The sequence below is a fragment of the Centroberyx affinis genome, unplaced genomic scaffold (genome assembly GCF_046629955.1).
Source record: "Centroberyx affinis isolate AG114_WGS23_722 - 3 ecotype Tasmania unplaced genomic scaffold, CSIRO-AGI_Caff_v1 ptg002663l_1, whole genome shotgun sequence".
Taxonomy (NCBI): domain Eukaryota; kingdom Metazoa; phylum Chordata; class Actinopteri; order Beryciformes; family Berycidae; genus Centroberyx; species Centroberyx affinis.
In genome coordinates, this window is record NW_027280850.1 from 23,622 (window position 1) to 37,527 (window position 13,906).

General features: G+C 38.8%; 1 protein-coding gene across 3 annotated transcripts in view; it reads left to right on the top strand.

Moving 5' to 3' along the window:
* Positions 1-369: 369 nt before the first annotated feature.
* LOC139657310 (CMP-N-acetylneuraminate-beta-1,4-galactoside alpha-2,3-sialyltransferase-like) overlaps positions 370-13,906 on the top strand; it is a 35,765-nt gene continuing 22,228 nt past the window's right edge. Inside the window, exons 1-4 of one of the 3 annotated variants that reach the window (XM_071535099.1) lie at positions 370-484; positions 5,487-5,534; positions 9,167-9,209; positions 9,620-9,712. In XM_071535099.1, coding sequence (XP_071391200.1) covers positions 370-484; positions 5,487-5,534; positions 9,167-9,209; positions 9,620-9,712 — 299 coding nt within the window. The remainder of the gene's footprint in view (positions 485-5,486; positions 5,535-9,166; positions 9,210-9,619; positions 9,713-13,906) is intronic. The other 2 variants (XM_071535100.1, XM_071535101.1) reach the window with 2 other exon arrangements.

Consider the following 13,906-nt stretch of genomic DNA (forward strand, 5'->3'; position numbering starts at 1 on the left):
TATTGATAGTTGGACAGTCACATACACAAAACTTTCACAAAAACTTTTCACACTGATTGGCCAAAGCGGGGTGTGGCAGCAGGTGTGGGCTCTCACTAAAAGGCATATAACTTCTTGTTATGTTCTTCCTTGCCCCATGACCAGCCTTTCCATAAAATTTCATACAAATCCATAACTTTTTCAGATCCTGCCAGTGCCAACAGACAGACAGACAGAATGGGATGAAAGACCTGATTTGCATTGATGACCATCTCATGTATAAATAGGTGAGTGTATTAAGTATGAATATGATTTGTACGTGTGTGGGCTAACTGGTTTATCTGTTTTGACAGGCTCCAGTGTGGGATGTGCCATGTATGATAGCTGGAGATGAGAATGAAGCCCAATCGCAACCTCCTCCTGGGGCTTTGTTCCATGCTGGCCCTTGGATTCCTCTACTACTCCTCAGGGAGGCTCAGCTTACGAGGCTGGGGCCACAAATCACGTAAGTATTCCCAAGGTAAAGGGCCAGTAATCTGTGACCCTTATCAAACTCTATCAGTGACCAGTAGGAATTGCAACAACATTGATAGAACTTTTGCACAAGTCTCTGGTGCAGGCCCCTCCCCCTACGATGGCCTGTAATTGACACGAACAAAGTCATATTTTCATTATATTCAGTAAGTCATAATATTTGTTATATTCAGTTGTGGGTTTACTTTTTTCAGTCTTTGTCGGTAGCTTGGATTACAAATCCCAAAGGCAGATTTTCATTCTTAAGCAGACTATTCAGTTGTTTAATGCTGTGGATCAACAATCAGTCAGGCGATCAAGAAAATCCACCCACCTTTGACATTGTACATTCACTGTTATGTCAACTGAAGCTCATGTTGAATTCAGATAAAACAAAGTTCATGACTTTAACTGATGTGAGGACAAAACCATCAACTCTTGCAAACATGATTACACAGTACAAATGAGGTAGTATCTTAAATATTTATTTATATTACATAGAAATCCCAAGGTTAGTATAGTCTAAGGTCTTAAGAGTCATTTCTTAATGGATATTGACCTAAATGAAAATGAATAAAAATAGGAGATAGCAAAAGCGAGCCTGTCTGATGTCTGATGTGTCCTTGTGTAAGGAGAGGACATTTTTTCTGTCTGTCTAGTTTACTTTTTTACCAGATGGGGGAGCTAATACATTTACTTATGGATAGGATTTTTCATTTACTCTACATGCATTCAGCAGCAATGTCTCCCCACTGCTATGAAAATACAAAGACATTGGACATTGACATGGCAACAGTTTTTTCACAGGTATTCCATATATACTATATAACGAAATACAAAAATACAAATAAAGTGTTCAAATAAGAGAGAATTTTAGCCATTTTTTGAGGTGCTGAAACTGATACTGGTGATACTGGGAATAGGCCTGGAGTCAAGTGCTGGTCATTTCACTGACACCCATTGCAACCAAATTCTTCATGTTTTACATATTGTTTTAGGTCACTGCTAACATACTTTTCTTTTGGTACTCTTTTTAGATTTTTTATCATTAAAACACATGTTTAATTTAATTGATTTAAAGCCGATTCAGTCACTGGCTCTTTCCCTGGTCTGGGTTAAAATAGGTTCAGGTTTGATTATGATGTTGAAATGGCCAGTACCAGTGTACATGGTATACCATGGAATGAAACACTTGCCTGGGATTTTTCCAGATCAGTTACTGAGCCTGGATACAGAAGATTTTCTCATTTGCTGTGCATTTTGATGATTGATCCTGTGCCAGTGGTTTGTTACTTTTATACCATTTTGACATATTTGACAATATCATGGCTGTACAAGATCCATTTGTATTATCTGTGACTGAGGTCCTGTGGTTAGCGTTTTTACAAATGGGGCAATTTGACAGGGATGATGTATGGTTATCCCCCCTTGTTAATATAATTGTTAGATGTGTTGTCTTAATTTAAGATCTTGCATAAAACCAAGAGAAAACAACACTTCTTTTCTCTATCATCCCTTTATTCTAAATAAATCAACTGCTGAGGAGATATTAATATTCATTATTGAGTTTATCCCTTCCTCATCATCCAGATGCATCACCATTCTTGAATGTCAAAACAATGTTTAGGTTTATTCTGCACAAATCTGTGTATGGTTACGCTAACTGACAGTAATTACAAGGTGCCAAAGCTTAAAAGGTACTATAGCTTCATTGTGAAAATTTTGTTTTAAATGAACAGATTTGCTCTGGACAATAATGTGTTTAGGATTTTGTTAACTGTACTGTAATCCCTGTAACCCCTCCTTTTCACTGCTTAATACAGACTTCAAGAACTAACCTCTTGACCCGAAGAAACTTGCACTATTCTTTTGGGTTCACTGGAAAAAAATGATTGAGATATAACCTGATTTCTCCATTAGAGAGAGGTATCATCCTTCTTTGTGTGAAAAATAATCAAGTTGCTAATGTATTTTCTGATTTTTTTAGTTATACAAAGCTCTTCCTATGGGGTATTTATGGAGGTATATTTCCCCTAAAAACAAATTGTATGGAAACTCAACATTGTGAAATGCTTCAAGTGTAAAAAAGGGATTTGAAAACCCAAACTCAGTTCTGCAAATCTATATCAGTTCTATAATCTATATATTTTGAAACCACATAAAATATTTATTACTTCCAGTCTAGAATCAGAACTCTGTCTACGTATGAATCGTTTTTTTAAGAGTGAGGATACAAACATAAAAAAATGTTCTGTAAACCTATAAACTGAGATGCAACATGAGAAATGAAGGAGTAAATAGTCATTCTTAGTTGTAACATAAAGGATTTCATTTGCAAAACATGGTTTACAGTCCTATTTATAGATTTACATAATTGACTTTGGTTCAAATCACTTTTTTACAATTGAACATTTCACAATCTTGGGTCTATGTTCGATTTGTTTTGGGGGAAATATAGCTCTATAGGTATTTGGGAAATTGTCTAATCCCAATAGCCTAATTTAGCATTCTACTTGTTCAGTATCCGTTGCATTTCAGTATTGGTGCATCCTTACTAGCACTGATAAAGATGTCATGATGAGATGCACAGATGGTATGAACAAGCTTCTCCTGGGTAAAACAAACAATAGCCCAACTATACACACTACTACTTTCCTTTTTTCCTTTCAATCTGTCAGCTGCAAGTCAGGTTCTGTGAAAATACACATATTTCAGAGCAGAAAATTACTTTTTTACCTCAGGCATATCAGCATTTGCTAGCAATTTGGGAGCAATGTTTGTTCACTGCTTGCTGGGGATGAAGACTTCACTCAAAGTTCATAAAAGGGGTGGAGGGGCTGAGGCTGGAGAATGGCTGAGCCTCTGCTAGCATGAGTCCAGGCTGATTTGAAAATAGCCTGTTATGTAAAAACCAAGTAAATGCTTGTTGATTAGTGCACTTAAGCTTTTCCTGAGTCTGTAAACTTTTGGCAGGCAGAAAAGAGAATTTTGCCAGACAATTCAGCTGTAGTTTAATCTTCTCAAACCAACCTTGTAAGCACAACTCGCACTGCCTGTTTAGATTTTGTGGCTCATGTATCCCAACCATGGTGCCATGGCGGTGCGGCCTATTCCTTAATGTGCTTTGAAATGTTTTTTATCTATTGTAGCGTATTTATAAAATCTGTTCTCACACAATGTGACAAGTGTCTGGTGATGGAAAATAGCAGACTGAAATTGAAAATGTTAAGGTAGTCTATTCCTTTGACTGCCCACAGAAACCATCTGAAGCTTTTAGCATTTTCTGTACAGCTGTCTATTAGCAAGACAGTTTGGGCTTTTCTTTATGTTATCAGTTGTTTCTTTTAGCTCTACTGTAGCGTTGTTTCATGCATTATGGAGGTGAGAATAATAATGCAAAAAATCCTTGTAAGACTATTTCAGTACTGTGTAAATACTGGACGGTCGGACGTGAATTTTTTTTTACTTGTTGAGTTGCCAGCATAAAGCACTACAATCCCAACAATATAATTAAACATTTGCAATTCACATATTACATATTTACTAAACTTACTAGGGGAATAATTCATCATCAGAAGTCATCATCTATTGCCTGGTTTGTACAGATGTTGAAATTAATTTAAATTCTCATTCCTGATAGAAAGCCGATTTCCCTTTCTCCCTTCCCAAAGTTTGAAAGGCAATGACACTAATGTATTATTAACCTTTATAGACTATTACTGACTCCTGAATTTCTTGGAACCTATAAAGGCAGTTAATCATCAGATATGTAGACTTGACTAACTTGTTTCCTTCCTCATTCTGTCTGCTCTCATTGTGAAAAATCCTCTGTGTTACAGTCATTATTGTGTAGCTGCAATTAGTTAATATTCATTTTAGGTTGTTACTTTAGCTTGCAAAGTGCAATGTGTTCAATATGGCGGCATATATTGTAAATGCTACACAGCATTATGTTTAACTTCAAAGTACGCTCAGCATCACATGACCTTAAATGTATCAAAACACCTGTTATGGTTGTTGAACATATAAATTTGAAATGTAGGCTAAAGTTGCACACACAGTTGCTAACATTCAGTGCTAAGGAGCTAGCTAACGTCAAATATCATTGACATAACAGTAAGTTGGGCAAAGAAAATCTTGCGGGTGTTGATGTTTCTCCCCTGGTTTTTTGAAGCTGGACCACTAGTGTGCATGGAGGTTGTAATCGCAACCTACCAGCAGGGAATATCTGACTTCAGACTCTAAATGGAACGCATAAATGGAACGATAAATCATGTGATTACTGATTATGTGATTACTTTTTTGTGGTAAAAATCACTTTTATAGTACACTGGCTGGAAATAGTAGTATCGCACGTGATGGGTTTTATGTAACATCCAGGTACTGTGTTGGTAGACGCTAATGCTAACTACCGCGGCCGCATTAGCATCATAGCTATATATTAGCCCATTAGCTTTTGTGAGTAGTGTTCTACGACGACAGACACAGCGTTTTATCACAAGCATCTTACAGTATTGTGAGTGTTTATGTGTAAGGACAGTTTTTATCCCAAGCACCCTGCAGTGTCATGAGTGTTTACGTGATCAATAAGCACACGCTTGTTTGTTGTCTGACGTCATTAAAAGTGTGAAGGCAGTAAAATGGACAGGGTGCAGTTGTGAATTCTGACCAGAATAGCCGTTGATGTACCAAGTTGTCACATGTAGCTTTAACCTTGACATTTTTAATTTTTGTCTTTTTTTTCTCAGGGCATTTGTCATATTTTGGGGACATAACCCCAAAAATAGCTTTCTAGCATTGTGCAAATTTTTTTCAAAACCAAAATACTCCTAGCAGCAAGCTATCTAGTCAGCTATTTTTGGGGTGAGTTAGCTTAAGGACAAAATGTAAAAAAAAACAAAAAAACATCTCTCGCATAATGTGGGAAGTGTCTGGTGAAGAAAAATAGATGACTAAACTACATATAGCCATTAACTTACACTTTTGTGTTGCAGACACAGAAGTGGATAGCATATTCTCCGTGGGACGAATAGCGAGATCAGGTATAGGCAGAGTCCTCTGATCTCTCCACATTCGAATCAGGAAGCCATGCTGGGTGGTTTAAAACCTTATAGTTTTATTTTACGTCACAGAATTACTGATATGTATATATTTGTATATAACCTCAACCTTGTTATTTGGCTACCTTTGAGAAAATCAATACAACATTATTACATTGGAGGTATGATATCTTTGTAAGACCAGGACTATTGGCTCTGTTGATTTACTTAGCACCTGTTGGGTTAAGTTGGATTGGGTTGGTGTTGGTTTTTTTTCTCAGGCACATTAAGGAGAAAAAGTCTCCACATTTGGCTTTCAACTACCTAGAAATGCGTGTTAACATTACAGGTTTTCCCCTAGTTGAAAATGGGTTTTTGGTAGTGCCCCTTTTGTGCTGTAGTATCCCAGTCTGCATGACTGAGCTGATTTCTTACTAGAAAAACAGCACACCAAGAACTGCAACTAAAACTGAATTGAATAGTTTGTTTAATAGTCTTTTGAGGCCTTGAATATTGCTAATCAAATTCAGGATATTTCAAGATTCTTTCAGGACCTGCAGACATGAATATGTTGCCAAATGCTTTGGGAGTCAACGCATTTACATTTTTCCCCATGGTTTGAAAAAGTAGCTAGTACTACTAACCAGCACTACTCATTGGTTTTAACGAGGAATGGTATCAATGCTTAACATGCAAGGTTTTGGTTAAATGAATAATACCAATACAGAAGCTTTTTCCCCAAAGTGTGCCTCAGGAAGACAGACAACCACGGATGCCAAACTGCTAAGTTGTAAGTTGAGAGAGATAGGTGGGCCCTGCTTCATCCGCTGTGAGGACATGCTTCCCACAATAGCCAGTGATAAACAGTGCTTTTCTGCCCTCCATCCACACTGCCTTTACAGCCAGCTTTTCCATCAGCCGTCCAGGATCTGGCTACAGCTCCTCACCCAACAACACACGCTGTTCTCCCAGAGATAGTGTCAGCTCCGCTTACAGTGCGCGCCCCACTGGCTTATCTGTACTGTGTTGTTGAAGTGGCCGAGCTGCTTTCTCTTCTTCTTTTTTTTACTTCAGTTCTTCTACAGCAAAAGGTTTGCTTCAATGGGAAGATAGAACCATGAAAGAGCTTGATAAGTGGTAATAAGAGATTGTTCACTGCTGTATTAGTTGTATTGAGGTTTTCCCAGAACTATTAATGACTAGGCTAAACCTTTTTTTTTCTTTACTTTGCCTTGCCAATCTCTGCCTCCAATAAAAAAAGAAACTCTATTTCTATTGGAGGGATTTTGAAATGAGATATGAGATTGATTTGTGTTTGGGATTTCAGTAAGGGATACTGCTACTGTCGGAAAAAAAAAAACTGTCCATAAAAGTAAATTTTCAAGGCTGATTTATTATTGAAACCTACTGTATGCAGTTTTGAAAATAACCTTTGAAGGGTTTTCTTTACTTCTAGGGTCATGGGAATTACTCAGCACATAAAGGACCATATAAACTTTTTTAAAGTTTTCATATGATGGCATAATCCTATATCTACAGAAAATTTGTAGTAAAAATACCACAAATTTGCTAGTCACAGCTTCACAAATACTAAAATTTGCTTGCTTTTCCCTGTTTCATATCATTATAAAATGAATACTTTGGGGGTTTTTGTCTGCTGCTCAAACTAAGAACACTTTGGACTCTGGTAACTTGTGATCAACATTTGTCATTATTTTTGACATTTTATAGACTAAATGATTAATCGAAAAAATAAGGTTGACTTGAAGAAGGGGTTAGAGCACAGCCTATACTCCTACACAAAATATACTTCTAATGTCATAGTTCAGGATTAAGGACACAGTGACCAACAGCTAGCCTCTATTTTGCTGTCACACACCACCTGAACAAATCTTTGGCTTGCCTGATCAGCTCACTGCTATGTGTGTTACATTTCTATGAAATCATGTTACAAGGCGATAAGTAAAGGACAGAGAGGAAATAGAAATTGATAGCTTAGATGACAAATACTGTGACCTCTTGCGTGTCGATCATGGTGATTGCAGACAGACATTGTGGGTGGAAATCCTTTATCCATGGCATACCATGGAAATAATTTTGCCTCATGCTGATGTGTTAAACATCACGTTCTGGAAAATTCCGCAAAATCAAATCATATCCCATTGCTTGTAGCGCAAATGAATCACAGCGACTTCCTTGTGCAATGATTTGCATGCTTTTTTTCTTCCACGAAAGGCTATGGTACTAGATCTACAATCAGTCAAAGTCATGGAGTGGTTGTCTCCTCTTCAGACCATGCACATTAATTCTATTGCTAGAAGCTATATTTTGTGAAATGACACCATAACATTTGAATCTTCTGTTATTTCTAAGTCTGTTATTTTTAAGGGTCCAAGCACAAAGTGCTTTCCGCTAAAAGTGCTTTTCCTGTTAAAGTGTTTGCAGCTCAGAAACAGTATGTCCTAGAGCAACCACACTTGGGAGGTCTATTTCTATGGTGATCCACTCACACCCTCATTGTCACCCATGTTGGTCAGATTGTGGCGCTACAGTGCAATGTTTTCACATATCCATCTGTAACTCTTGAACCGTTTATCCTAGCATTATAATTATTCTTTCCTCATATTCCTTACATTCAGATGAAAACAAAATTTACTCTATTATTCTAAGTACTAATGTACTAAATTTTTAAGCTTTTTCGACATTTTTACAAAACCTCCTAAAGCAAACTCATCCTATAGGTCGTTTACACCAAAGTTGTCAGTGCCCTGATGAAAAATTATCAAAAGAATTGTAGTCCAACCCCTTAAGTCGCCACAAGCCAATCAATGTTGTAGGTGTGGCCACAAAAACATAAGAAACTCTATCGCATCAAAAAGCAAAATGTCTTGATGATGATCAAGTCTGGTCAGTAGTGAGACAGCTACTCTTTATGCCTGTGTGCAAACTTTCACGACAAGGTGGCACTATCATTTCTTTCCTCATTTTGCCTCAAACGGGCCTCATGGATCATCCATTTGTCCTAGACATGTCCAAGCATGAAATGACTTCTCTGCTCATGCCAAAAGTTTCATACACTGCAACTTAATACTTTCACTATCATCAGTCCATTCTAACTTACTCCGTTGATGTTCTTTTGCTACGATCCGTACAACAACCAGGCAAACACAAAACAATAATACTGCAGCTGGACGGACGTTAACTAAGATAATCATGGATGAATTTGAGCTTTCAATGTTACAGTTACTTAATGTTTCCTCCACATGCTTGCACATTACTCTGAAATTACTCAATTTCCGATGTGATGCTTACAAAGAGTTGCACTCTGTAATTGAATCAATTTAAAATGTAGCAAAGTGTGATAGTTAAGACAAAACATAATCAAGCAATAGCAAAATCACTGACTTCAAAAAAGTACACAAAAAAAGCTACTCGATTACAGTAACGAGAGTAAATGTAATTCTTTACTTCGACCCTTGGATGCTAGCTAAGAATGTTAAGGCTTTCAGTTAACTGATGTGCCAATACAGAAACTTGTTCCCTACTTTGTGATAAGTGCCTCATGAATTAAAATAACACATTTAAATTTTCATTGTCAAGGCATGTTTATCTCCTCTCTCTTTCTCTTTATCTAGTGTATGACAAACAAGGATTCCTTCTGAAGCTGGATGCTAATCTGTAAGTATTCCCTCTATATATTACACCTCTCACTTACTGTTACATTTTGGAACCATTCTATATGTTGTTCATGTGCTAAAGTGACAGCTTGATATTTTGATTGGCAATTTACTTTTCTTTACCAGGAGGCCTTCTACGTCTTGCTTTGTTTTTTAGGCTTACAGTATCCGACTGCTGAATAGTAAGATAAAACCACCATTAAACATAACTCCTGGAAAGATATCTTCATGTCTCATATGTATGACATGAAATCATACACTGCAATACAATTGAACAAACCGAAGACCCTTGTGATCATCTGGTCATCTGGATGATTTGAGACAAATTCCATGCGTCATACCAACAATTCCTCCACTAAGGAGTTTGAAAACATTGTTCATTGCATGACCTCATTTCTCTTCGCACCACAGGCCTTTGGAGCTGATGTACAAGTATGGCAATCTCAGTAAGGGTGCTTGTAAGCCTGGCTTCGCCGCTGCCAAGATGACCGCGATTTATCCAAAGTAAGAATACATATGTTACTCCTTTTCTTTTGCAGCGAATTTTGAAGGTACTTGTAGCATTTTTAAATGTCAATATGTCATTGTCAGAGTAATTGTGATACCTTTATTTAATTACCGTAAACAAAACCAACAATGGTTGAGACGATTGATAACCTCTATCTCATGTCAGCGGTATTGTTAGTGCTAGTGTTACTCAAAATCATCACCACTTTTCTCTATTGCGAAGAGAGCGCTACTACTTGCTACTTGGACTGGAGCTTATCCCAGCATGCATTGGGTAGATGTCACAGAAACAGTATGGACTAGTGTTGTCATGATACCAGAAATTTGATTAAATACCAATGCTAAGGTTAATACTGAACATTTGATACCTCTACGATAGCACATTAAGCAATGTATTACCACACTGGGACAGATTTTTTGCAACTTTTGCACTGGTGTTTTGATGGTTTTCTGTCTTTATTGGCTCTGTAAACCAAAAAGTTCCATATTTGACATCTGGCACCAGCTTTGTCAACCAATTTAAGTGGACTGGGATTCAGATGAAGATGTGGTGAACTGTTGAATGCTTTCAGCTGTTTGACTCAGACTGCTCCAATCCACTGTCAAGACCCAGACTGACACTCTGTCTTCTCTAATCCTTCTTCTTCTTTTAACTTTTCCAATCCACACATTTACACCCTGTAGAGGAGACATTAAAATGGAATTTCAACCCCCTCCCTCTTCGCCTTGGCCCGCCCAAGGTTTCTTCCATTTTTTGTCCTAATAAGGTTTTCTTGGAAGTTTTTCCTTGTATGCTTCGAGGGTCTAAGGTTGGTGGTACCAGGTAGACTAGGCTATGTAGAATGAGTAGGTTTGCTAAAATGTTCTATTGTGTGTATTGTGCTTTGTTCTGCTTCCTTGTGTTTGTCTTACATTATTCTGTTCTACGATTGATTGTTGATCAGTTAGATTTAGTTAGGCTCATACTTTGTAAAGTCCTTTGAGACATGCTTGTGATGAAGGGCTAGAGAAATAAATTAACTTGAACGTGAACTTGAATTTCCACTTGCAGAACACATTTGGTGAAAGTATTGAATGTCTATAGCATTCAATATTGAATTCAGTCCTTATTGAAGTAGTACTGAAATTTCACTTATCGTGCTAACACTACCCATTTGTGCAGTCACATTACTAATAAATAAGGCTAAATATGTTAGAAGTGATTTTTCCGCCTTCCACCACCTGCCAGAAACTCTGAAAGCTTCAGCTCCATTTGTACTGGAAGAACAGCGCCCTTTCCTGCTTTATGGAGTAAAGCAATGTCCCTGTGTGCTGTAAAGCAATCCAGCAGATTTCTTCAAAAAACCACCCCAGTGGCACACAATGTAAAATGCAGTGTGGAGGCCAGTAGATGCTGCCGACCCAGTGGTCTCGGTTGTTTACAATAATTGTACTAATGTCTCAAAATTATTGCGGTAATGGTTTGTTGATGTTAAAATGCCACAGGTAGCACCTTTAACCCTGCTATTTGACATTCCTTTGACAGTAACAGTGTCGTTTTTGGTGATAGGTTGTTTGAAGTGATATCACACACGGATAATAACAATGAGGACGTTTTCATTGTAGCTTTCATCTTCATTCCATACATTTCACAGAAGTAGCTCCTACTCTGTGCATTTGCAACTGTGGTGTTGCTTTGACAACGGACTCACTATCATTTTCCATCCCATGTGTGACCGCAGCTTTCCCTCTCAGCCCTCCATTCAACTGTGATGTCTAATCCCGAGTGCCTCTGTACATGCCATTGTAGTTTCTCCCCATTAGCACAATGAAGCCACAGATTATCAGTTCATCTAGAATCTTACACAGGACTCTCACTCTGGTGGGAATGATTCTCCTCCTCAGTCCAGGAAACCCCCCTTGCTCAGAAAGTGGTTTCCTTGTGTGTTGAGCGACCGCTGGTGCTCCGTGGGTTGCGCTTCATCTAAAGAGTGGCAGCCATGAAGTCATAGGTGACCTGACCCCAGACCATTGGTCAATAGGATGGCAGAGTGACTCACACCCAGCTAGTTTGATGGCTAGAGGGTCATGGTACCCCTCTCTGTGTGAGTAACAGTGCCCCCCCCCCTCCCTTTCACATGCATTCAGCAGTGCTTGAAAATTTCGCCTGCTGCTGGAGACATGTAAAGACAATGAAAATGTATTACTTGGTGTCTGAAATGACCAATTACCAAGCATCAACTGGCAATAAAATTTGTCTTTGGTGTATAAATCAGTAAGGGTCACCACACTGCCCGCTAACTTTTTGAGACAGTAACATTTGTATGCATCAGTTAGATACTGTTTTTGGTCTTTGTCTGCTCTCAAACTTAGTCCCTGGTGGCCAAATCAAGGCAAAAATGTATCAAACAGACTCCTAATTACGCTGGCTTTCTGCAAAGTGGTATCATCTGATATGGTATCGGCTGACCCTGCACCAACCAAATAACCTTAACCAACATATTGTTGGTTTGCAATATTTTTGTCAAAAACGACCAACATTGTTGGTAAAGTTGGTAACAACACTGGCTAACCATGAATGGTAGTGGCTAACTGGCTGCATCCATTGTTGGTGTCAATGGTAAGTTCAGAAGTAATTTTTTAGGTATTTTAGGTAGTTTAGGGATTATCAGAGCTGTGGCAGAGTGGCCAGGGTCTTCACTGGTAGGGGGAAAATAGTATTTAAATGGCCTTAGTCCACAAACCAGTTACTGTGTTTTCTTACCCAGCCAAGTTCAAGTAATGCTCAGTGGACAGTCCTGTCTTGTGGAAATCTCTCTGAGTTCAAAGTGGCATGAGAGATGAAAGATCCCATTTCTGCCTCTGCATTATTGAACACCAAAGAGGCCCCCACACCATGAAAGCCCTTCACCTGCGAATCTTTTTTAGCGCTCTCTAAAAAAATGAGTCATAAGATGCACCGGTCTGAACGGGCCCATGTGGTGCACAGATCTTTTTTTGTCCCGTTCTGCTCTGCCGTTTTCCCAGTGCGTGAGAAAGCCACGGCCCAGTCCATTTATCCGGTCTCGTTTAGCACCGGAGACACGCAACGCTCCAATCCACCGGGGCTTTCAGAGAGCCTTATTAATGAAGTGAGCTAGCGGAGAGTCCAGATCTGAACCTGTTAAAATAACACAGGAGGATTTTCCTCAGGAGAAGGGAGGGGTTAAAATGTTCAGAGCATCCTGAGATGAATGCCAGCCTGACCCATTTATTCCACTGTCTTTGCCAACCTTGTTCTCTTTCTCTGCAGACTCACAGCAGGTGATTCAGGTGAGATGCTCGTCTGGAGTGTTGTAATTAACTTTTTGGGTGTGCCCACTTTCCCTCAACCTACCTTGTTTACTTCTACCCCAGCCGGTGATTTCCTACGTTTCTCAGAATGCTTTTCGACAACTCCCAGAGAAAGAGCGTAAACTTGTTGCTTTCAGTCATAGGTGGGCGTAGGGGCTTCACCTGTTAGCTAGCTAGTCAACTAGTTTGTGAACACTTGTGTCTTTGATCGCGTCCGTGCCCCTTACTCAAAAACATGTGGCTGCATTGCATTCTGGTCTATTGAGGCTTCTGTCTGTGGAGAAGTTGGTCTGTCTTCCTCTTCTACAATGGATTTCTCCCTGTATGATTGTTGAACGTCTCTTGGTGCAAAATGGCGGCTCTAGAAAGAAGCCCTTGCTCTTTGATTCTGAGGAACTGACACCAAAACCTGATGTTTACCGTTGATGGTTTAGATCGCTGGAAAATTTTCTGATATCAAACTCCATTGTAGCTGCGCTGGAAATATCTCGACCTGACGTCACACTGTCTATGCTTAGCCAGTTATCTGCGGGAATTGGAAAACAAAAATGCCAATAACTGTTTTTTTAACAGTGTTAAAGTGTTTTAGGGTGGATTTTTCCCTTAACTGTTTTGTAGACGTTCCAACATTCTCTGATTAGCAGCAGTTTTGTTTTGCCAAATCAGAGCTAATTTGCAGTTCATTATGTGATATTACAAATGAAAAGAAACAATAATCTGCCAAGGCTGGAGGGGCTGTTTGGGTTACAGCAACAGTTTCCCTTTAGTCTGTGATGTTTCTTTGTTTTTTTCCGCAGCAAATTCTAGACTGGGTTTGCAGAAATGTCACTGTTTCTGTCTCATTTCTCAAAATTCTACATGTCAAAGTTCCAAGTCTAG